The sequence below is a fragment of the Thrips palmi genome, unplaced genomic scaffold (genome assembly GCF_012932325.1).
Source record: "Thrips palmi isolate BJ-2018 unplaced genomic scaffold, TpBJ-2018v1 HiC_scaffold_7, whole genome shotgun sequence".
Taxonomy (NCBI): Eukaryota; Metazoa; Arthropoda; class Insecta; order Thysanoptera; family Thripidae; genus Thrips; species Thrips palmi.
In genome coordinates, this window is record NW_023144634.1 from 5,518,860 (window position 1) to 5,541,334 (window position 22,475).

The following is a 22,475-nucleotide window of genomic DNA, read 5'->3' on the forward strand; positions in this document are numbered from 1 at the left end:
CCCCGATTCCCCCCCCCCCTCCCCCTCGCAACCCCCGCGCCAAAAAGGATTGAGGCCGCCCGTCGGCGATGTAGCCCCCATCCCTTATCGCACGCACCTGTCGACGGCCTCCGCGCGACAGGCGGTGGAGGCGGCCGAAACTCTGGACGTGTTTTGAGCTCCAGAGTCGCTAAGCAGGACTCGAACCGAACTTGTGACCCCACCAATGGATTCCTCGTTCGGAGAGCAATCCATTGGTGTGGTCACTCGTTCGGTTCGAGTCCCATTCAGCGACTCTAGAGCTCAAACGCGCCAGTTTTGGCCGCCTCCACCGGTCTTCTGCCCCACTGTGCGACTACCTCCACGCGACGGCTTGCCCCGCCAGGTGTCCTGCAGCCCCTGCTGCGAACGATGTGTACACACTTGCACTGAGAGTACACTCCTTCCTCCCCGCGTCGATGTAGGTTGTGTTGCAGGTTGTGGAGTAACTTCTTTTCGAGGCGGTATTCTATTTTCGTTTCATTTTTTTTCTCGGTCCGGGGATGATGTGATTCAGCGGCGCATACCGGATGCAGTGTGGTGGCCGGGCCGTCGTTCTTTTGACGCGGCGCTTGGCGCTTGTTGCAGGCTGTGACGGTGCGGTCTGCAAGGCGTCGCTCTCTCTCTCTCTCTGCGCCCCGGCCCGGCCTGTGAGTGCGACAGAGACGGAGCGGGGCGGCCAGGTGCGCGTGCCGTGCCGGCGGCGTGCCGGGCGCGCGAAGGCCCGCGAGCAAGCGCCACTTTTACAGGCGCGTTCCGCGGGCCGCGTTCCGTTAAGTGCGCGCGCCGCGCGGGAATCGAAACAATTGCGGGCCGCGGCCGTGGGCTTTTAGAGCCCGGGTCTCGCTTCTCAGGACTGGGCGCTTCAACGCTTGGCTTTAGGACTGTGCAGTGCAGGCTGGATTCAAGACTGCTGCAGCTGTTCCAGGACGGGTCCGGGGGACTATGTCGGCTTACGGACTCAGTTGGCTCAAGCCCTATGGGGCCAAGAGAGGAAGGACTGGGTGAAAAGACTCCAGCTGCCTCCAGGGCTGTAGGCTCCAGGGCTCCAGGGCGCGCTTGGCCGACGTCGGCCTCCGTGTCGATGGACCATGACTGCGGCATCGCTGCCCAACCGTCCTCGAAAGCGTCTTGTCGCTGCCGAGCCCGGGGTGGTTGCCGTGCCCACCCGCCTGGAACCGTCCTGAAACCACCCTGGAATGGTCCTGGAACCGCTGCCGCAGTCAGTGTGCTCTCCAGGCTCCAGCGTTTGGGTTTCCTTTCCATCTCCAATGAAGAGCGGCGTTGAGGTCCGTCGTCGTCGTCGCGGCCCTTTGACTCCGGGGATCGGAACGCAAACAAACGCACCGCAATGAGGGTTTCGCCTTCGGGTCGTTGCCTGGTTGCTGGTGGGCTGGTGGGCGCCGCCTCGTGGGCGAGCACTTAGTCACGGTCGTGATGCCGTCATAGTTTCGCCTGGTTTCCACCACGACGGCGCTCGCCCGATGAAGCCTGCTATAGGTCGCCCGGCCTGAAGCCCTCCGGCGTCGACGTGTACGTCTCTCTGTCTCTGTCGCACTCATGGGGCTCTCCGTGAGGTTGCGAGAGAGACAGAGCGACGAACCGATCTTCTGAATGGCTCGGCAACGCGGCGATGCCGTCAGCGAGCGCCGAGCGGCCGAGAAAACAAAAGCTTAGTTCGCGCCGCGGTTCGCGTCCCTCCCCTCAGCGAAGCCGCCGCCGGGATTCGAACCCGCGTTCGAACCTCTGCTGCCCTCCCGCCCCGCGAGTGTGACGCGACGAAGGGACGCCGCGCGAAGCGTGAAGGGTTCGGTCGCGGATCGCATCGATCATCGAAGCTTGTTGTTGTTGTTTCCGCCTTTTTGTCCATTTTTTGCCGCTCTCCGTTTCCCGGATTTTGCATGGTCTGTTAGCCGTGTTGGAGCGCGCGGCGCGGCGTGACACCAAGGCCCTGCCGGCCGGGCCCAAGGCCGGTAACGAGGGACTCGAGGGACGAGGGGCGCGACGGATGACAGCGCTCTGTCTCTCTCGCACCCCCACGGGCCTACGGCACGCCCCGTGAGTGCGAGAGAGACAGAGCGACGAGGGCGCGGTGTTCGGACCCCTGTCGTAAGCCGGCCGGCCGGCGCCGTGGCGGCGAGCGGCGTCGAGTGCCGACTTGAGCGTTCCGCACGGACGGTCCCGCGCTGCGCCGCTGCGCCCTGCCGGCACGGTTAATCACCTTGATGGGCAGGATCATGAGGATCATGAGGGACCTGGCGGGCAGCCTTGTTCCAGGCGGGCCGGTGAGCCGACTCGAACCGAACGTGTGACCCCACCAATGGGTCGCTCTCCGAACGAGGAATCCATTGGTGGGGCCGCACGTTCGGTTCGAGTCCGATTGACCGACTCCGGAGCTCAAAACGCGTCTGGAGTTTTAGCCGTTTCCACCGGTCTTCTGGCCCACTGTGCGTCCGCCGGGCGGGCGGCGGGCGGCTTGGCAAGCACGCCGACGACCGCCACCCTCGCTCCGCCTCCATGACGTCCGAGACCGTCCCGCGCGTGGCCACCACGTGCGCCGTGGTTCCACGGTGCCCACGTGGACCCGGCAGTCGGTCGGGGCCCCTCTGATTATGAGCGGCGAGCAGTCCTCAGTCTTGGGAAGGGGGGGGGGCATGGGAGTCATGGAGTCGGAGCGACTGGCCGGCGCGGTGTCTTGATGCGGGCGGGGCGGGGCGGGGCGGGGCGGGGCGGGGCGCCCGGCCTGGACAATCCTTGCCGCTCCGCCGCGCGCCCCGCCGCGCCGGGCGCCGCCCACGATCCCCCGGTCTCTGGTCCCGCTGAGTGTGTGGCGGCCGTCCCGGGCCGTCCCGTCCCGCCGCGTCTTGTCCCTGGCCGGCCAGGCTCAGCCAGGCTGCTCCTAGAATCACGTCCGAAAAATAACAGTGGGCCGTAATAACGTGATTCCCGTCCATTCTCCCTTTCCGGCCACAAAATGGGCCATTACGCGCCGCCGAGCCGAGTGCCGCACTTTGGGGCACTCTCTGGCGGTCGTTGGGACTGGAAAAGATACCGAAAAGATGCGTTAATAAATTGCTAAAATTTGAACTTTGCTGTCGATGGAGTTCGCCGTCGCCTTCTCGTGCCGGCGGAGCGTGACGGCACGCATGTCTCGCAGCGGAGCGATCTCTGGAGTGTTTTCGCCGCTCTGTCTCTCTCGCACCCTTAGGACACGGCCCGCGAGTGGGAGAGAGACAGCGACGAAACCGCTCCGCGAAGCCTGCAGGCTCTGCGCGTCGCTGCGACGCTACCGGGCCGACGGCGGCCGACGGGGACGTGCAAAGTGGCGGTCTTGATGGTGCCCTGGCGGCACCGCCGCGGTGCACCGGCACCTCTGCCTGACCCAGTGCCTGCCTGCCTGCCTGCCTGGCACCGCAATTTGTCGGGAATTCGCGCTGCAGCGGCGTTGCGCCAGCCTGCAGCCGCCTTGTGAGAAATCAAATAGGAAAGGGGCGGGCGCGGGTTCGAGTACCCGCGCCGCGCGCGGTCTGTTTTCCTTCTTTATTTATGTTTTTATTCCTCTTCTCCGGACCGGCTGACGTAGCGCGGGGACCGGCAAGACAGTTACCCGGGCCGCTATACGCCCATTACAATGCTGCCGACTGGGCGGCGGGATGGCTGCGCTGCCAATGCTCGACGCACCACAGTGGGCCAGAAGACCGGTGCAGGCGGCCAAAACTCTAGCCGCGTTTCGAGCTCCAGAGTCGCTAAATGGGACTCGAACCGAACGTGTGACCCCACCAATGGATTGCTCTCCGAATGAGGAGTCCATTAGTGGGGTCACACGCTCAGTTCGAGTCCCATTTACTGACTGGAGCTCAAAACGCGTCTTATAGTTTTTGCGGCCTCCACCGGTCTTCTGGCCCACTGTGCGCGCGATGCCCGCCGTGCTGGCTTACGCCGCTTACGCACGGCGACACGGAGACACGCAGCCAGTCTTCATTTGACATTCTAGGCGCGCCTTTGAGCCTTTCACCAACCTGCCAGCGGCCGGCTGGTCTCACACTGCTGGGGCCCTTGTTCGGGCTGCCGCAAGTGCGCCAAATATGTCATGCCAAAACAACAACAACAACAACAGGGTTTTGATGAGTATTTGAACCCCGTTTGTCTTTCAGGCCCGGATGGAGGTGGAGGACTTGTTCACGGACCTCGCCGACGGCAAGAAGCTGCTCAAGCTGCTGGAGATCATCTCCGGCGAGAAGCTGGGCAAGCCCAACAACGGCAAGATGCGCGTCCACAAGGTGGAGAACGTGAACAAGTCCCTGGCGTTCCTGCACACCAAGGTAAGCCCAGCCCAGCGCGGGCATTTTCTAAAACGTTTCCTGTTGTTTCTTTTTTTTTTACGAGATTGTGCGGTACGCGGTACTTTACTATTTTGGACCGGCCGTTATCGCTAGCGCGAACGCGTGTACCTCTGTGAGCGTGTGTGTGTGTGTTGCACGGTGTTATCGGGGCAAGACAATATTGACGCAGGGGAAGGGGGGAGGGGGTGGTGTGAGAGAGTGAGAGGGAAGCGCCACATGACTGGCGTGGCGCAGCGGTGGCCAGGTATGCAGCCACACAAGCACACACATGCATATGCGCGCGCTCACACACACACTGGCACACACGCGTGCATGCGCCGGCGACACGGCACTGTAAAGGGATTTGGGGCCGAGTCGCACGCGTCTCCACACTGGTACCTGCGCGACGACGCGGCCTGCCCGGAGGCTAGAGCAGTGGTTCTCAACCTTAGGGTCGCGACCCCAAGCGGGGTCGCGAAATTTTTTTAAGGGGTCGCGGCGATGCTGGGGTCGTGTTTTAGGCCGATTTTAAGCAGCCACTGCGTCTGATCCGAGGCGGGCATTTTGCTCCCTCAACGGGCAATCGGTCTTTGGACCTTCCTTTAGCATGCCTTTGTTACGGAGTGCAATTATCAGTCTTAGTTTGGGAGCAGTATTGTCTCAAAGTTGGCCGAAACGCTCAGAAATGTCTATGAAAAATCGTGTTTTGGGCCGATTTTAAGCAGCCACTGCGTCTGATCCGAGGCGGGCATTTTGCTCCCTCAACGGGCAATCGGTCTTTGGACCTTCCTTTAGCATGCCTTTGTTACGGAGTGCAATTATCAGTCTTAGTTTGGGAGCAGTATTGTCTCAAAGTTGGCCGAAACGCTCAGAATGTCTATGAAAAATCGTGTTTTGGGCCGATTTTAAGCAGCCACTGCGTCTGATCCGAGGCGGGCATTTTGCTCCCTCAACGGGCAATTGGTCTTTGGACCTTCCTTTAGCATGCCTCTGTTACGGAGTGCGATTATCAGTCTTAGTTTGGGAGCAGTATTGTCTCAAAGTTGGCCGAAACGGTCGCAAGTGTCTTTGAAAAATCGTTGTGACTATTTTGGTCAACTTTGAGACAATACTGCTCCCAAACTAAGACTGATAATCGCACTCCGTAACAAAGGCATGCTAAAGGAAGGTCCAAAGACCAATTGCCCGTTGAGGGAGCAAAATGCCCGCCTCGGATCAGACGCAGTGGCTGCTTAAAATCGGCCCAAAACACGATTTTTCATAGACATTTCTGAGCGTTTCGGCCAACTTTGAGACAATACTGCTCTCAAACTAAGACTGATAATTGCACTCCGTAACAAAGGCATGCTAAAGGAAGGTCCAAAGACCAACTGCCCGTTGAGGGAGCAAAATGCCCGCCTCGGATCAGACGCAGTGGCTGCTTAAAATCGGCCCAAAACACGATTTTTCAAAGACACTGCTGACCGTTTCGGCCAACTTTGAGACAATACTGCTCCCAAACTAAGACTGATAATCGCACTCCGTAACAGAGGCATGCTAAAGGAAGGTCCAAAGACCAACTGCCCGTTGAGGGAGCAAAATGCCCGCCTCGGATCAGACGCTGTGGCTGCTTAAAATCAGCCCAAAACACGATTTTTCATAGACATTTCTGAGCGTTTTGGCCAACTTTGAGACAATACTGCTCCCAAACTAAGACTGATAATTGCACTCCGTAACAAAGGCATGCTAAAGGAAGGTCCAAAGACCAGTTGCCCGTTGAGGGAGCAAAATGCCCGCCTCGGATCAGACGCCGTGGCATGTTAAAGGAGGGGTCCCGTGGGGTCGCGAAATTTTTCCTGGGGGTCGCGGAAATTTTTGGCTTCAAATTTGGGGTCGCGAGCCGAGAAAGGTTGAGAACCGCTGGGCTAGAGGCCTGCCCGCCCAGGGCTGCCCTGTCGCGGCTCCGCGTACCGTCGTACCGTCTGCCCGTCTCCGAGACTGCCGCGCGGTGTCGTTTTCCTCTTTGCCCTGCCTCGCCTGCAGTCTGTCTGTCTCACTCGCACCTATGCGGAACGCCCCGTGGGTGCGAGAGGGACAGAGCGACGAAAACGACTGTCAGTCTGCTGCTGCCGTGTTGGCGGCGTGGGGGCGTTTGCCGGTTAGTTCTAGGGGCTCCCCCCGCTCCCCCGCCGGCTGGCCGGCCGGTCGGACAGCGAAGCCATACGCCGGGAGACGCGCGGGACAGGGCGCCGAGTTAAGCCCCAAGGAGGGCGGCGTGCCTTTGGCGTGCCGGCGCGGCGTGCCCCCGTTCATAGACCCTGGCTTGGCCGGGCTTCGCGCCGCCCGGCTTACGCGGCGCCCGTCTGCCCCACGCCATCATGCTGTTGTTGTTGCTGTTTGCACATTTTTCATATTTCGCTCCCGCCCGTTTTATTTATGGACGTGACACTTGTTCCTAGTCGTCGAGTCGTCGCGCGGTTAATCAAGTGGTGGGTGCGCGTTGCCGCCGTGCTGCCGCGCTGCGCGGCTGGCGGTGCGACCGCGGTGGCGGCGTGACCGCGAAGGTCATGGAGGCCCCGTGCCAGGTCGCGGCCCGCCGGCCCGCCCGCGCTCGGTCTCTCGCGCGCTCGCGGGGTGCGCCCCGTAGGGGTGCGAGAGAGACAGCGCGCTGCTCGGAACGGGCGCGTGCTGCGGCCGAGCCTCCGGAGCGGATGGCGATGGCGCGGAGGTGACGAAAGATAAGGTTTAGCACGGCGAATTTATTTTTACGACGCCACCATTTTCTATCCGTGTTTATGCGGCCGGTGAACCTCGCGCCGTCGCGGGGAGAAGTGGAACAGGGGGACGCGGAGAGTTTTTTCTCGTTTCTTTTCTTTGGCGGTTGTCGTCGCTGGCTGCTTGAGCCGTGCCGGCAGCGCGCTCGGCACCGTATTGGTCGTGTGACGCGAGTACAGCGAGTTTCTCGCCCGGAGCACGGAGCGGCGCGGAGCGGGCTGCATGGCGGGTATGGTATGGCGGGCCGGGCCGACCGGCCGGGTTAGTTGGCCAGTTTGCTGGTTACGCGAGATATGGCAACGTGGTGACGCTGCAACGCAACAAGCTCCGTGACGCTCTGCGTGCCGCGCCGCTCGACGCCGCGCCTCCTCTTTTCCAGTGCGTCCGCCAGTGCTGGTCGTATTCGTTAAGCTGCGTGGCACTTTTCCAGGAGAACCTTCCGGGTTCGCTGCGGCTGCAATGACATCCTGACTGCATTTGTCGTCCTGTTTTGGATGGGTTGGTCGGGAGGACCCTCCTTCCGCACTCCGCCGCGCTCCGACCCTATCCGACCCCTCCCGGCCCCACCCGACCCTACCCGACCCCAAGCCGAGGGGTCCGTGGGCGTCGCCCCGAACGTCGCGGTCCGCGCGCAGTGCACCTTGTACGGTTCACCGAACACCTTGTACGGCCTGCCCGCCTGGCGGCCGAAACCCTGTTGAAGCTGTGCGCTTCCTGGAGCACTTGATGGCGCAACGACGCAAGCAGACTGATTCCGAGAGTCGTTTTCGTCGCTCTGTCTCTCTCGCACTCACGGAGCTTTCCGTGTCGACGCGAGAGAGACAGAGCGACGAAAACACTGGTTCAGAATCTGCCTACTGTGCTGGCTAGAGAGCCCCCGGCAGGGCAGGCCAACCCGCCGGCCAGGGGTGCGGCCTGGTGGCCTACGTGGCAGGCGCTCCACAGTGGGCCAGAAGACCGGTGGAGGCGGCCAAAACTCTCGACGCGTTTTGAGCTCCAGAGTCGCTAAACAGGACTCAAACCGAACGTGTGACCCCACCAATGGATTCCTCGTTCGGAGAGCAATCCATTGGCGGGGTCACTCGCTCGGTTCAAGTCCCATTTAGCGACTCTCGGGCTCAAAACGCGTCGAGAGTTTTGGCCGCCTCCACCGGTCTTCTGGCCCACAGTGCGCTCTGCCGGCCGGCGGGCTCGGTCTGGGCGCGGCCGGTGGTGGGAGAGAGAGGGAGAGTGTTTGCTGGGCGGGGCACGGCGGGGCAGCTCGTGGGTGGAGTGGATGGATGGGTCGATTGTTTTGGCCGTTGGCGCGTCGGCCGCGCCGTTTTCCCACTGGCGTTCAATTTCTTTCTCGTCGCTGAGATTTGCCCGGGGCGCGATGGCGCAGGGCTTGGCCGGGCTTGGCGACGCGACGCGGAGTTTCTCGGGACCGTTCCGTTCGGCGATGATGTGAATGTGAAAGCCCTGCTGGCTGCCTGGCTGGCTGCCTGCCTGCCTGCCTGGCGGCCTGGCGGCCCGCCCGTGCGTCCGAGTTGCATCGGCAGGAAATGCGCGTCCAGGGAAAAGAAAGTCCAATCTGCGGTCGGTCACTTGTCCAGTCATTATCGAAGGATTTCTTCCGCGTACCTGCCAAAAAAACGACAGAGTGGACAAACTCACGGCAAAAGTGCGCGGTAAACCTCGAGAAGTACTTGCGAGCGTTTCGTCTCTGGAAAGGAGAATTTGAGTCGAACAGCCGGCGGTCTCTGCTTCTGACAGTGCACCGACGGAGAGGGAGGGAAAGAGAGAACACTAGCTGCAGAGTCTTCTCGCCGCTGCCTTCCTGACCACAAGTGTGGTGGGCACTGGTGCGGTTTGGCACATACGAGCCGCGGGAGCGCCGAGCCGAGCGCCGAGCGGCGTCCTGAGAGTCGTACCTGTTCGGCTGCCGCGCCGCCTCCCTGTGCCAAGTGGCGTTAGGTATGTTCCGAGAGAAAGAGAAACGAAGCGAAGCGCGGCGCGCCGCGAGTGTTGATTTGGTTTTCGCGTTACTTTCCGTTTTCGGGTCGATCCGCCGCTGCCCGTCTCGCACTGCCAACGCCGCGGCGTCGTAAGTTTACCACTGCCGACGGACACGCCGCGTAGTTTTTGAAAAGTTTGACCGTCTGAGCTATGTATGTTTTTAGACTCCGGGGGTTCCCGATTTTTTTGTCATGTCCTTAACTCGACTTTTTCTTTTTGCGACAGCAAGTCAAGTCGGTTGCCCGGCCCTCCTGCCCCCTCCCCTCCCCTCCTTTGCCTGTATATAGACTTGGGCTCTGCGGTCGCGGGGAATGTCGCCGTCGCCGCGTGTTGTCGGAGTTTTGGGGGGGGGGGGGGCTGCGGGGGGCGTCCCGGAGCGGGGAGGGGGGTTAATAATATGTTGATGAATCTGTGCTGCCAAACGGCGATTTTACGCTATTGTTATCTGCCTCTGCGGCGTCCCACGCGCACACTGCACGACGCCGCGGCCGCGGCCGGCCTGGCCAAGGAGGAGGAAGGCCTCTCGGCCCTGGGGGCACCCCTCCCCCGGACCGACTCACCGACTCGCCGACTGGGCGGTAATGATTACAAAAACCTGTCGGGCTTTAGTTTTGTGTTTGAGATGCGCGGCGATGGGCGCGGCGTTGCAGTGTGCAGTGTCTGCCCGGCTGGCGCTCGGCCTCGGCGGCCTCCTCGCCGCGGTGCTGCAATTATCGCGGTGCCGCGCGAAACCGCACCGCCGCGCCAAGCGAGTGCAAGTGCAGCAGGTCCTCGGTGATGGCGGCGCCGCGGTGTTACGGTGCCCCAAGCCTGCCCAAGCCGCAGCGCAGGCCCGGAGGACCCGGAGGGCCCAAAGGCCATCCCCCCCGGAGGACGGCTCTGTCCGGGCCGGCGGCACCGCGGCGACCCGTCTGAGGAATCCCGCTCTATTTGGGAGGGCGCCTGGCCGTGCCGTGCCGCGCCGCGCGCTGAAAACGCGTGCAGAGCATGTAAAGCATGGGGGTCATGGGGGCGTGGCCGGTCGGCCGGCCGGGCGACCTGACAAGTGGCACGGCGGCGCGGCGGCGCGGCGCAGAGGCCCCAGGAGCGATGCACTCGCGTGCTGGCCGCTGCCCTGCACTGCAGGCTGGTGCCGAGCGGTGCCGCCGTCTCTCTCGCGCCCCTACGGGATGCCCCACGAGTGCGAGAGAGACAGCGGCAGCACACTGGCGGCGTCCCGGCGCGCGAGTGTGTGCACAGAGCACCCGGCGCCGGCTACGCCGCTGCGCCCGCCTGCCACGCCTCGCTACGCCTTGGCTACGCCTAGCTACGCCGCTGGGTTTTGCATGACCGCGGCCTGGGGGCCTCGCCGATTCACGGCCACTTTTCTCGCCCTTCCAATTAAAGGTGTGCAGCACCGGAACTGGCGGCGCGGGCCGCGGGGTGGGGCCTCGCCAGGCCTGCCTCGCCTCGCCTCGCCTCGCCTCGCCGGCGCGACGCGTGGCCGACACGAAGTACGAAGCAGCCCTGGAGTCTGGCTCTCTGTCGCTCTCGCACGCGTCCGGGACGGGATTTGACAGTGTCGCTGCTTCCAGAGTCCCGGCGGCGATGAGTGCGACGACCTGCTACCCATCCTATCCGAGCGGGACTCGCTGGCGCGCAGTCGGCCCGGCCATTCTATTGGGAAGGATGAAGGATTCTGTGGCGTCGGCGACGCGGCGCCTTCGTGTCTTGGGTGGATGACCCGTGGGCGGGGCGGGGCGGGGCGGGGCGGGGTCCGTTCGGTGACGCAACGGTTGCGTGATGCATAGGGACTGGACTCCGACTGGACGCACACAATGCCGGTCGGCCATTGAACGCGCAGCGCAAGGCCCAGCCCGTGTTGTAACTTCCCATGGCTGCGGCCGGCCCGCCGACCACATGCAGGCCGCTGGAGTCTGATTCCGAGAGTCGTTTTCGTCGCTCCGTCTCCCTCGCACTCGTGGGGCGTCTCGTGTAGGTGCGAGAGAGACGGAGCGACGAGAACGACTCTCGGAATCCGTCGTCTGCTGGAGCCGCCGGCTGGAGACTGCAGCCGCTGCAGAAAGCCGCGCTGTGCCGAGTCCGCTCCAGTGCGCCAGAAACGCGGCGTTGGAGGCGAGGCGAGGCGAGGTTGCGGGGAGCGAGCCGAGTCACTGCAATATCTCGCCGGGCATGGCGATGAGGCGGGGCTGGCGAGGCTGGCGGGGCTGGCGAAAGAGGCCGCTGCACCTGGCCCGGCCTGGCCCAGCCCTGCAGACTGATGCCGCGCAGCGGTTCACCCTTGTCTCTCTCGCACCTGCCCTCCACGGAACGCCCCGTGAGTGCGAGAGGGACGGAGCGACGATGTTCGGAACCACTCGGCCGGGATGGAATGGGCGTGGCGCAGCACCCAGGCACTTGTTTTGCGGTTTTTGTTTCGTTTCGATAAACGCACGGATGGATTGGGTGATGAAAAATCGGCCGGCGCGTTGCTGCGTTGTTGCTCGGTGGCGGTGCACTGTAGTGGCAGACGGCGTACACGTGCACGCCGGGCGGGGCGGCCGGCCTTGCTGGCGGCGGTGCGTGTGCCCGCGGCCCGGGGCGGCGCGGGGTCGGGACGGTGACAGCCGGTTTCGGCTTTTGAGGCGGGCTGTACTACGTCCGCATAGCGAAGTATGAAGTGATGATGATGATGATGATGGCGATGATGATGATACCCGAGGGCGCGCTGCTTGCGCTGGCGCTCGCTGGCGCTGGGACGGCGCGTTGTGGCGCTCGGTGCTTTGCAACGCAAACTCGCTCTCCGTCTCTCCGGACTGGACTAGCCTGGCCTGTGGCCTGGCATTCTCGGTGATCCCTCCCTGTCCTTCCCCGCCCCGCCCCGCCCCGCCCCGCCCCGCCCCGCCCCGCCCCGGCCGCCTCGTCCTAGCCGCAGCATCGCGGCATTCCGTGGTCCAGCGCGCGGTCCGGCTAGCGGGAAGAGAAGAGAAGAGAACACTGCCGGAGTATTTTTTGTTGCACTCCGAAATAAGTTTACTGTTTCAATGAAGCGAAATGGAAAATTGGAAAACGGAGGAGAAATGATAGGGCGGCCGGTAGCGTGGTGTGGCTGTGGCACTCTGGCAGTGCGAGCTTGATAAGTGTTGCCTGCACTCGAAGCTCTGCGCGCTCTGCGCACTAGAGGTGCAGCCCTCGCCTCGCTATCTAGCGATCTATCGATCTATCGCAATGCGGAATGCCACTGCCGGCCACTATCGGCGCAGCGCCGAGTTTTATCGGAACCATTTTTTATCGCCGTTTAAAAAAAATGGCAAAAAAAACTGTCGATTTCTTTTAATGGCAACTTTTTCTTTTCTTTTTGGCGGGTTGGCATTGTGGCTCGCAGTCCGTGTGTACGGACGGCGATTGGCAATTCATTTCGCGATGTTGTCTCTGTTTCATTTCATTGTTGTTGACGACGCCAACGGGTCTCTCGCGGGTGGGCGGAGACACGGCAGAGGAGGTGCCGCTTGCCGTGCCGCGCCTGAGCGTGTCTCCGCATAGGCGCGTGCGTTGCGTGCGTGGATTTAGGCCAAGGGATATCGGGTTGTGCGCGCGTGCCTTCGGCCCCTTCGACTCGGCCCTCCTCGCCCTCGGGACTGACTGCCACTACACCAGAGGGGCGGACAGCGACGGTATTTGGAGAAACGTCGGGTTTCTCGGGCGAGGCCGTGCCGTCGTCGCTGAGAGCGATTTGACAAGTGTGTGAGCCCCGTTTCCGACTTTGTTTTCCCTCCCTAGCATGCCGGGGCCCTTGGTCGGCCGAGGCGCTCTCCAGTGTAGCGGCCGCGAGGACCTTGGCGGCCAGAAGGCGGAGCGCAGAGCGGCGCGGAGCCCGGGCCGCTAATGTCGCAAAGCACTGCAAAGGTGGAGGAAACCTCCCCTCCCGCCGTAAATGCTTGCTGTCCTTTGAAGGCGTGTGCCGGGGCCGCTGCGCGCCTTGGTTCCGAGCAGTGCTCTGTCTCTCTCGCACTCATGGGGCGCCGCGTAGGGGTGCGAGGGAGACAGGCCCGCGCTGTCCGCCACATTGTCCGCGATGTGGGTCAAGCCTGCTCCGGCCCGGCCGGCCTCAGTCAGCCTCGTCAGGCCGTTCCCTTTGACGCCTGCCTGGCCCTGCTTCGCCTGCTTCCTGATTATTGCCTTTGTTTGCTTTACGGCGCGTGTCGTTTGGCGCCGTACCTGCATGCAGCCCGCAGGCTGTCTCCCCGCCGCTCCGTCTCTGTCGCACTCGGGCGGCACGCCGAACGAGTGCGAGAGAGACGGAGCGACCAAAGCACGGTTCGGAATGGGCCCGCTGGATGGCGGTCTCGAGGCTCCAGGGCGAGGCGGGGGCGGGGTGGGCGAGGCGAGGCGAGGCTCCAGCCCTGACTCCAGCACTCCAGCAGGGCTTGCACGCGCAGTGAGGAATGAGGAACGAGGAGTGAGGAATGCACGCCCGTTGCGTTTTGCGTTTTCTCTGCGGCAGATGGGATGACGTGCGGGCGCGCCTGTTTGAACTCAATTTTGCAGAGTTGTTAACCTCTCTCTCTCTCTCTTCGCTTCGCCCGGAGTGGCTGTGTGGCCCCTCTGCCCTCGCCTCTTCCTCGTCACGCCGAGCGCGGCAGCGCGGTTCGCGTTTCTTTCCAACTCGCCCACCCGCGCCGCCGAGCAGAGAGGTGCGTCAGTGTGTGCGTGTGCGTGAACCGTCTTGAATGGCCGCCCTGGCCGGCCCGCCCTGCCCTGGCTTGCTTTGGCCGCGGCGTCGGGTTCTGCTCGTTTTGCTAGTTTCTCGCAATTTGAGCCGCCGAGGTGCGACCTCGGCATGATTGATCGGCTGCCGGACTGCTCTGCATGCGGTGTGTGTGCGTGTGTGTGTGTGGCCGAGGGACGCGTTGCCAAGCGTCAGCAGATAGTCCCCGCCCCGCCCAGCCTTTAATGGTAATGGTACGGAGGTAGGCAGCCCTCGCCGGCTGGCGCGCTGCCGTGCGCTGCGGCGTTGCCTACACTGCTCTTCGCAGGCGCCCTGAGCTCGGTCTGTCCTCCATGTCCGGTCCGTCGCTTCTGCCCTCGGTGCGGTCTATCGGTGTTTTTCCTTCCGTCCCTTTTAATCTCGTTGACCCGATTTTTTTTTAAATTGTCGCGCTGCCGCGCTAATCTCTGCGCCTCGATAATGCCTCGGTGGCGACCTGGGGCCGGGCCTGGGGCCGGGCCGGCGCGGTCGGGGACTGGCTGGCTGGCCGGGGCTTAGCGACGGCACGGCGCCACGGCTCACTTGAAGGAGGATTACTCGATTGCGAGGCAGAGACCGGTGTTGCGGCAACCGCCTCCACTTGGTTGACAATACCTGGGCGATGATTAAATCTTTTTAGACTTGTGGACGCTCTTGGACGCTTGCCGATTCTCGGTGTCGGGCGCGAGGTTTGGCGAGGTAGGCGGCGAGAGGACACACTGGCCTAACGGCCGCCGTGTTGACCCTCCCGGGAGAGGATCGGGGTCATCCCGGGTCGGCGTCGGCGCCGCCTCGCCCGCTGCTACACTGCCGCTGCTTCGGCCGGCCGTGTCGCCAACAGACTGACCGGGCGAGTCGCGGGTTCAAGGCTGCGCGCCGCCAAGAGCGAGGCGTGGCCGTCACTCTGCCCAGGAGAGTGACCAGGACCAGTGTGCACAGTGGGCAGAAGACCGGTGGAGGCGGCCGCAATTTTAGACGCGTTTTGACCTCCAGAGTCGCTACATGGAACTAGGACCAAACGTGTGACCCCACCAACGGATTGCTTTCCGAACGAAGAATCCATTGGTGGGGTCACACGTTCGGTTCGAGTCCTGCTTATCGACTCTGGAGCTCAAAACGCGTCTCGAGTTTTGGCCGCCTCCATCGGTCTTCTGGCCCACTGTGGTGTGACTGCCGTTATCGCTTGTGGCGCTGCGGCACTGCTGCGCTGCTGCAACGGCAGTCTGCACCGGAGTCCACAGTGGACGCGCCGGCCGGCTGGACAGCTGGAGGCTGCAGGCCGCTGTGGAGACGGCCAGGCGGCAGACACACTGTCAGCCAGCTAGAGTCACCTGGCGACGTGTAACTCCACACCGGCGTCGCTTTACAGTGCCACGTTACTACGTTAGCCGCGTATCGCTAGTCCAGATTGGACGTGGCGCCCGCCCCTGCGGTGCTCTGTCTCTCTTGCACCCCTACGGGACACCCCGTGAGCTCGAGAGAGACCGAGCACTGTTCGGAATCAGCCCGCTGATGAGGAAGTTGGGGTTGTTGATGAAGGCGGGATGGCCGGCCGGGCACGGGCACATGGGATGGGCGGACGGACGGGAACCGGCTTGGCTTTGGTTGTGCCCCGCCCCGCCCCGCCCCGCAGCGGCCGCGGGCTGCCCGGGCCCACCTGGGGGTCGCTGACCGATCTGCCTGTCTTGCGAGGAGCCCGCGAGCCCCCCTTCGCCGACCCGCCCTCCCCGCGGGCGGTTCCACTCGGTTCCACTTGTCCAGCCCCCCTCTCTTTTTCCAGCTCCAGCCGGTGCGGAGTGGAAGTGGAAGCCGGTAAACGCAACCATCCCCCTTCCCCTTCCCCTGTTCCTCCCCGCCCGATCTGCTAGATGTGTAACAGTTCTGAAACGTTGTATTTTTGGTTCTGCCCACAGGTTCGCTTGGAGAGTATTGGCGCGGAGGACATCGTTGATGGGAACCCTCGTCTCATCTTGGGTCTTATCTGGACCATCATTCTTCGCTTCCAAATTCAAGAGATCGAAATTGACGTGGTGGGTGTTCATAATTTTCCCTCCAATCGCCTCAATTTTAAAAAAAAACAAGTTTTAAACAAATTTTCAATCTAATAAAAAATTTTTTTTACATTTTGTTTAGGATGAAGAAAATGAGAGTAGTGAAAAGAAGTCAGCTAAAGATGCTTTGCTGCTTTGGTGCCAAAGAAAAACCAATGGTTACCCGGGAGTTCAAATTCACGATTTTACTGGTGTGTAATTTAATTTGTAAATAAAAGTAAGAACAAACTTATTTTATTCGTTAATTTTTAAATGTTGTTTTCTTTTAGGCTCATGGCGCAGTGGACTTGGATTTAATGCTCTTATCCACGCTCATCGACCAGACTTAATTGATTTCACAGTTCTTCAGCCTACCCGACACATTGACAACCTTAATAATGCCTTTGACACTGCTGCAACACATTTGGGCATTCCTAGTCTTCTGGATGCAGAAGGTACTGCTTGTAACTTTAGTTATTTTGTTCCTTTCTTGTTATGTTGCAATATAATTAGCATATTATTTGCCTTTTTTCAGATGTTGATACTAGTAGACCGGATGAAAAGTCTATTATCACATATGTGGCATCTTATTATCACACATTTGCTCGAATGAAAAATGAAATGAAGAGTGGCAGGCGGATAGCCAATGTGAGTCTCTTGTGTTTTTTTTTTTTTTTTTTTTGTTTTTTTTTTGTATTTTCCTGTTTGTTGCTCTAGTTATTAAGTTATTCTTATTTTGCCATTTTTACAGATCGTTGGCCAAATGATGGATGCAGACAAAATGAAGGTTCATTATGAAAGACTCACATCTGATCTTCTGCAATGGATTCGATCAAAGATCACTGAACTTGAAAACAGAGACTTCCCAAATTCTCTTGAAGGTATCCAGCGAGAATTGCTGAGCTTCAAACAGTATCGCACTGTAGAAAAGCCACCTAAGTACAAGGAGCGTAGTGAAATTGAAGCGCTTTACTTTCATATAAACACTCAACTCAAGTCACTAAATCAGCCAGCATTTACACCCCAAGAAGGTCAATTTATTCATGACCTGGAAAAGGGTTGGGAACAGCTGGAGAGAGCTGAGCATCGACGTGAAGTTGCACTAAGGCAGGAGTTGCTGCGTCAAGAGAGGCTGGAACAACTGAACTACAAATTCGAGCGAAAGGTGGGTTTACTTATTTTGAGAGTTCCTGCAACATAAAATACTAATGTATTTGATCTGTACCATACTGATGTTTCTTCTTTGCATTTCCAGAGTGTTCTTCGTGAAGGCTACTTGAAAGAAATGATACAAGTGTTATCTGATCCACGGTATGGTAGCAACTTATCTCAGGTTGATGCTACTGTGAAGAAACATGAAGCTATAAGTGCAGATATTATGGCTCGTGAAGAAAGGTTCCATGATTTAAGTAATATGTCAGCTGAACTTGTTCGTGAAAATTACCATGGTTCGGAAAGAGTCCAACAAAGAGAAACTGAAGTATTAGAAAGATGGCGTGAGCTTCTTGCTCTTCTTGAAAAGCATAAGGCAAACCTTACTCTGTTGTGTGGTCTTATGGCAATTCTCCGAGAGATGGATACAGTTATGGGAGCTATTAAAGATTTACAGGTGCTAAATTTATCCAGAATTCCTCTTGCTTGCAAGTACACTTTTTGCAGTGTGAAATGTAGTTCTAATTTATCTGTCTTTTCTAGGATAACTTTTTGTCTGAAGATGTTGGACCACACTTGCTTGCAGTTGAAGACCTACTTCAGAAGCACAGCCTGATGGAGCTGCAAGTAACTGCTATCGGGGAAACCCAGCGTCGTCTTGGCCGGCAAGGGCAGCAGTACATAAACAGTGCACACCGTGATGCTGAGAAGCTGCAACAACGTCTTGACGCTCTCAACGCAGCCTATGACTCACTACTCGAATGCAGCAAAGAGAGACGAGCTCGCCTAGAAGAAGCTCGCAACTTCTTCCAGTTCATCCAGGACCATGAAGATGAAGAGGGCTGGATTGTTGATAAACAAAGAATTTGTAAAACAGGAATTTCTGCCAAAGACCTACGTGCTGTCCTTAGCTTACAACAGAAACATAAAGTGTTACAAGATGAAATGAGTATGCGGCGCCCCAAATCAGATCAAGTGTGTGAGGCAGGTCGTCAGCTAATCACCGACAAACATCCGAAAGCAGAAGAAATTAACACTCGAATTAACGGACTGGTAGAGCAGTGGAGCACCTTAAATGAATTGGTTGCTGTACGCCGCAAACAACTAGAGGATGCAGCTGAGGCATACCAGGTAAGACCCAGCTCTCTGTATGTGTTCTTCCTTATTAAACAATAAATTATATTATTTTATCTGATAACTAATTCCTTCTTTTCTCCCCTCTAAGTTCTACACTGATGCTAATGAAGCAGAATCATGGCTGAATGAGAAAATGGCCATTGTTGCATCAACAGACTACGGTGAAGATGAACCCTCTGCACAGGCACTTCTGCAGCGCCACCGTGACCTTCAGGGAGAGCTCAATGCATACAGCGGGGACATTCAGAGTCTCAATAGCCAAGCTGAAAAGCTAGTCAAGGCTGGCATCTCAACTTTAGAGGTATGTTTTGCTTTTATTTTTCATTCTGGCTCCGCTTTTTAAAGCATTTACAAAACTTGACTAATTTGTGCTGTCCTTGTAGTTGTCTGCCGAGCCTGAACCTTTGGCTGAGGTTGATGGCGCTAATGAAGAAGAGTGGGTGAATGAAGTGCGCTTGGTTCCACAAGAAGTTTGGGAAGAGGAGCCAATTGAGAGAACTGAGTACCGTACAGTCACTGAGGAAAGATTGGTACCCCAAGTCAGAAGCTCATATCCTTTCAGTGGTCAAGGAATGTTGATGGAAAAAGGAGAGGTATTGTCACTCGCATCTTGACCTTTTGCTTTTGAAGTTGAGGTGCAGGAGACTTGATCATTACCTTGGTTCCAGGTCATGTTCCTCCTCAACAAGACCAATGATGATTGGTGGAATGTCCGAAAGGCTAATGGACAGGATGGATTTGTTCCTGCAAATTATGTCAGGGAAATCGAACCAAAAACTGTACAAGTTCAAGTCAGGCGCCCTGAGAAAGTACGTGAGGTGAAGAGGGTGCGGAAAACAAAAATGGTCAAGCAGGTAATACCTGTTAGAAAACAGAAGACGCCCAAAGCACCTGGTAAGATTTAGGAACTTCATTTAAAAATCAACAAAGTAAACATTTTTTGCCCCTCGTTTTCAATTGCAATCTTTTCTTATGTTTTCAGGAAGAGTTGCCAGGAGGAAATCTACTGATGATGAGAATCAAAATGTAGAAAAGCGACAACAGAAAATCAACCTAACTTACAAACAACTTCAAGATATGGCTGTTCGTCGACATGCACTCCTTGAGGATTCAATCAGACTTTTTGGATTCTACAGGGAATGTGATGACTTTGAAAAATGGATCAAAGACAAGGAAAAGATGTTGAGAGCAGATGATAGCACAGACAGTGTTGAAACTGCCAAGAGGAAATATGAGGTAGGATTTATACCTAAGTCTTTTTAACAGCAGTATCTTAACAAAGAAATTTTTTTTAATTTTTAACACTGACACTTTGCTGGTCCCCCTCTGAACTGCTCATCAGAAACCTGCAAAACGCAATCAGAATAAGAAAGGAGAATCATACAAGGCTGCAAATGATATTGGACAGTGCAGAGTCAATATTGTAAGAACTAAATTTTCATGGGCCAATATGTTCTTTGTATCTGTTTGTTGTCATGTTGTATTTCAGCAGGGTTAAGCTTTGCATTATAAAATGTTCTTTGTATATAAAATATTTTTTGTCAGCAGGGGCTAGCTTTTGTTTTGTCTTTGTACCGTTAGGAATTTCTGCCTTTCTGTCCCATGATCTATTCCATCTTCCATGTTTCAGAAGAACTCTTGTGTGTTTTGTTCTCGGGTTTGTGTTTTCATGTCTTATTTTGTGTTGTAATGATGTGACTCTTGTGCTTTATAGAAATTCCTCACGGACTTATCTGCCTCCGGTAAGCGCGTCGAAGCAATTGATGCTGCTGTTGAAGAGTTTGTGCGTCAAGGTCACAGCCATCTCGACAAAGTGAAAGCAAGGCAAAATCAAATCCATCAGTTATGGGACCATCTTAATTGGCTGAAGGGACAGAAGGAGCGCAGCCTTGAGGGAGCCTCTAGGTATTAAGAACAATATTTTTTTTTGTAAATCCTTGAACTTCTTTATGATTTTAGATGTCTGTTACTGACTATTGCTTACCTTTTTATGTTTCTAGTGTTGAGTTGTTCCACCGTACGTGCGACGAAGCCCGCGACTGGATGCAGGAGAAAATGACTCAGCTGGATACAGCAGAATTAGGGCCGGACTTAAAAACAGTTCAAGCTCTACAAAGAAGGCATCTTCATCTGGAGAGAGAACTAGCACCTGTCCAAGAAAAAGTCAACAGAGTCAATTTGCTAGCTAATTCTGTCAAGTCATCATATCCGAATGAAAAAGGAAATGTTAATGCTCGTCAGAAGGAAGTTCAGGAATTGTGGGAGAAAGTGAAGGCGAAGGCAGTTGAAAGAAGGTCCAGATTAGAGGATGCTGTTGGCCAACAAATCTTCATGAACAGTTCCAAGAATTTGTTAAGCTGGGTTCATTCAGTGAAAGATTCCTTGAATGCGGATGAAACAGCTAGGGACTTGGCTACTGCTGAAAGCCTCCTGAAAAAGCATGGTGAGCTTGGAGATGATATTCGGGCCCATGAAGATGAATTCCATGAGATATCTGACTTGGGTAAGCAGCTTCTTCAGCGCAACCCGAATCTTGTGGAAGTGAAAGCTCGTCTTGGAAAATTGGCTGAGGAGCAGGAGGCTGTTGCTCGTGGATGGCAGGAAAAGGGATCTTGGCTTGATCAGTGCAGAGATTTACAAATTTTCAATAAAGAAGCTGATGCCATTGACACCACCTCTTCAAGCCATGAAGCCTTCTTGGAGTTTACAGACCTTGGAGGATCATTAGATGATGTAGAAGCACTGCTGAAAAGGCATGAGGAGTTTGAAAACATGTTGATTGCTCAAGATGACCGTTTGAAGAGTTTTAGTGAGATGGCGGATAAGCTTATTGCTGCTGGGCACTATGATAGTCAGGGCATTGATGACCGTCGCAAACAAATTTTAGCTCGAAGAAGAGCCGTCAAAGAGTTAGCTAAAACCAGGCGTGCTGCTCTCCTTGCATCTCGCAATTTCCAAGAATTTGTTGCTAACAGTGATGACCTTAGAGGTTGGCTTGGAGATAAACTGCGAACTGCTGGAGATGAAAGCTACAGAGACCTCAGCAACATAGAGCGAAAGCTACAGAAACATGAAGCTTTTGAGAGAGAACTTCGCTCTAATGGAGGTCAATTACGAAATGTAAACAAAATGGGCCAAGGACTCATATCTGAAGGAAATTACCGAAGTCCCGAGGTTCAGAGTATTTTGGATGCTCTGAACACTGCCTGGGAGGAGTTGGTAGAAGTCTCCAGAGACAAAGGTGCTCGTCTTCGTCAGGCTGCCGCACAGAAAAGTTACAACCGCCTGCTGGAAGATGCAAGGATAAAACTTGAGGAAGTCGAAGTAGCTCTGCAGTCAAAGCAGCTTGGCGTTGACCTACGCAACTGCAAACAGTTGATGAAGAAACATCAGGTAAATTATCTCTTGTTTTTTCATACCTCACTCTCTCTCTCTCTCCATTTTCTTCCCTTCAAAATTAGCTTAACGTCTGTTGCTTTTCTGTTTATTGAAGGTCCTGGAAAATGACATGAACCAATGGGAGCAACGAGTTAACGACCTTACAAATAATGGTCAAGAGATGGCTCATGAGGGTCACTTTGATGCAGACAATATTTTGAAAGCGAGTAAAGACTGTCAACAGAAGTGAGTTTTCTTTTAAACTACTATTGGAGTAAAAAATTATTTCAAACTTGGTTTCATCTCATTTTTTTGCTAATTTCAGGTTTGCTTCTCTGAAGGCCCCAGCTAGAGCTCGTCGCGAAGCTTTGGAAGAAAGTCTTCGTTTCCACAAGTTTGGATTTGAGCTAGCGGCAGAGCTTGGATGGATCCGTGAACACATGCCCTTAGCATCATCTGACACTCTGGGAAGCAACTTGCACCAGGCCCAGTCCATGTACAAAAAGCACAAAAAGTTAGAGTCAGAAATCACTGGCCATCAGCCTATGATTGACCGCACTCTGGTCTCTGGACAGACGTTGATCAGTGAGGGCCATCCTGAAGCCAAACAGGTATGTTGTCTGTTGTCACATAAGTGATAAAATTTTCTGGTCTTTAAAAGCTTGGTACAAGGCAAAGAATTGATTTTCAACTCATTTTACCTTGTTGCAGATTGAGAACTTGTGTCATCAACTCAAAGATGCGTGGAGTGAATTAAACGACCAAGCAGTTGAACGTGCCAAGAAGCTAGAACTGTCTCTCAAAGCTCAACAGTTCTTCTTTGAAGCCGGAGAAGTTGAAAGTTGGCTTACAGAGCGTAATGATGTATTGAGCTCAACTGATTATGGTAGAGACCGAGATGCCGCCACAAAACTGCTTACTAAACACAAAGTATGTAGTACAAGTTAAAACTCTCGGATT

General features: G+C 56.5%; 1 protein-coding gene across 7 annotated transcripts in view; it reads left to right on the forward strand.

Annotated features, from left to right (window-relative positions):
- The window catches only part of LOC117652896 (spectrin beta chain, non-erythrocytic 1), a 53,691-nt gene that overhangs the window by 20,117 nt on the left and 11,099 nt on the right, over positions 1-22,475 (forward strand). For 5 of the 7 annotated variants that reach the window (XM_034398101.1, XM_034398096.1, XM_034398097.1 and 2 more), the window contains exons 3-20: positions 4,173-4,340; positions 15,732-15,848; positions 15,952-16,060; positions 16,139-16,303; positions 16,384-16,496; positions 16,600-17,013; positions 17,104-17,457; positions 17,544-18,131; positions 18,226-18,438; positions 18,521-18,730; positions 18,806-19,031; positions 19,120-19,373; positions 19,480-19,560; positions 19,852-20,042; positions 20,138-21,530; positions 21,631-21,761; positions 21,841-22,126; positions 22,227-22,445. In XM_034398101.1, the coding sequence (XP_034253992.1) occupies positions 4,173-4,340; positions 15,732-15,848; positions 15,952-16,060; positions 16,139-16,303; positions 16,384-16,496; positions 16,600-17,013; positions 17,104-17,457; positions 17,544-18,131; positions 18,226-18,438; positions 18,521-18,730; positions 18,806-19,031; positions 19,120-19,373; positions 19,480-19,560; positions 19,852-20,042; positions 20,138-21,530; positions 21,631-21,761; positions 21,841-22,126; positions 22,227-22,445 (5,232 nt within the window). The remainder of the gene's footprint in view (positions 1-4,172; positions 4,341-15,731; positions 15,849-15,951; positions 16,061-16,138; positions 16,304-16,383; positions 16,497-16,599; positions 17,014-17,103; positions 17,458-17,543; positions 18,132-18,225; positions 18,439-18,520; positions 18,731-18,805; positions 19,032-19,119; positions 19,374-19,479; positions 19,561-19,851; positions 20,043-20,137; positions 21,531-21,630; positions 21,762-21,840; positions 22,127-22,226; positions 22,446-22,475) is intronic. The other 2 variants (XM_034398099.1, XM_034398102.1) reach the window with 1 other exon arrangement.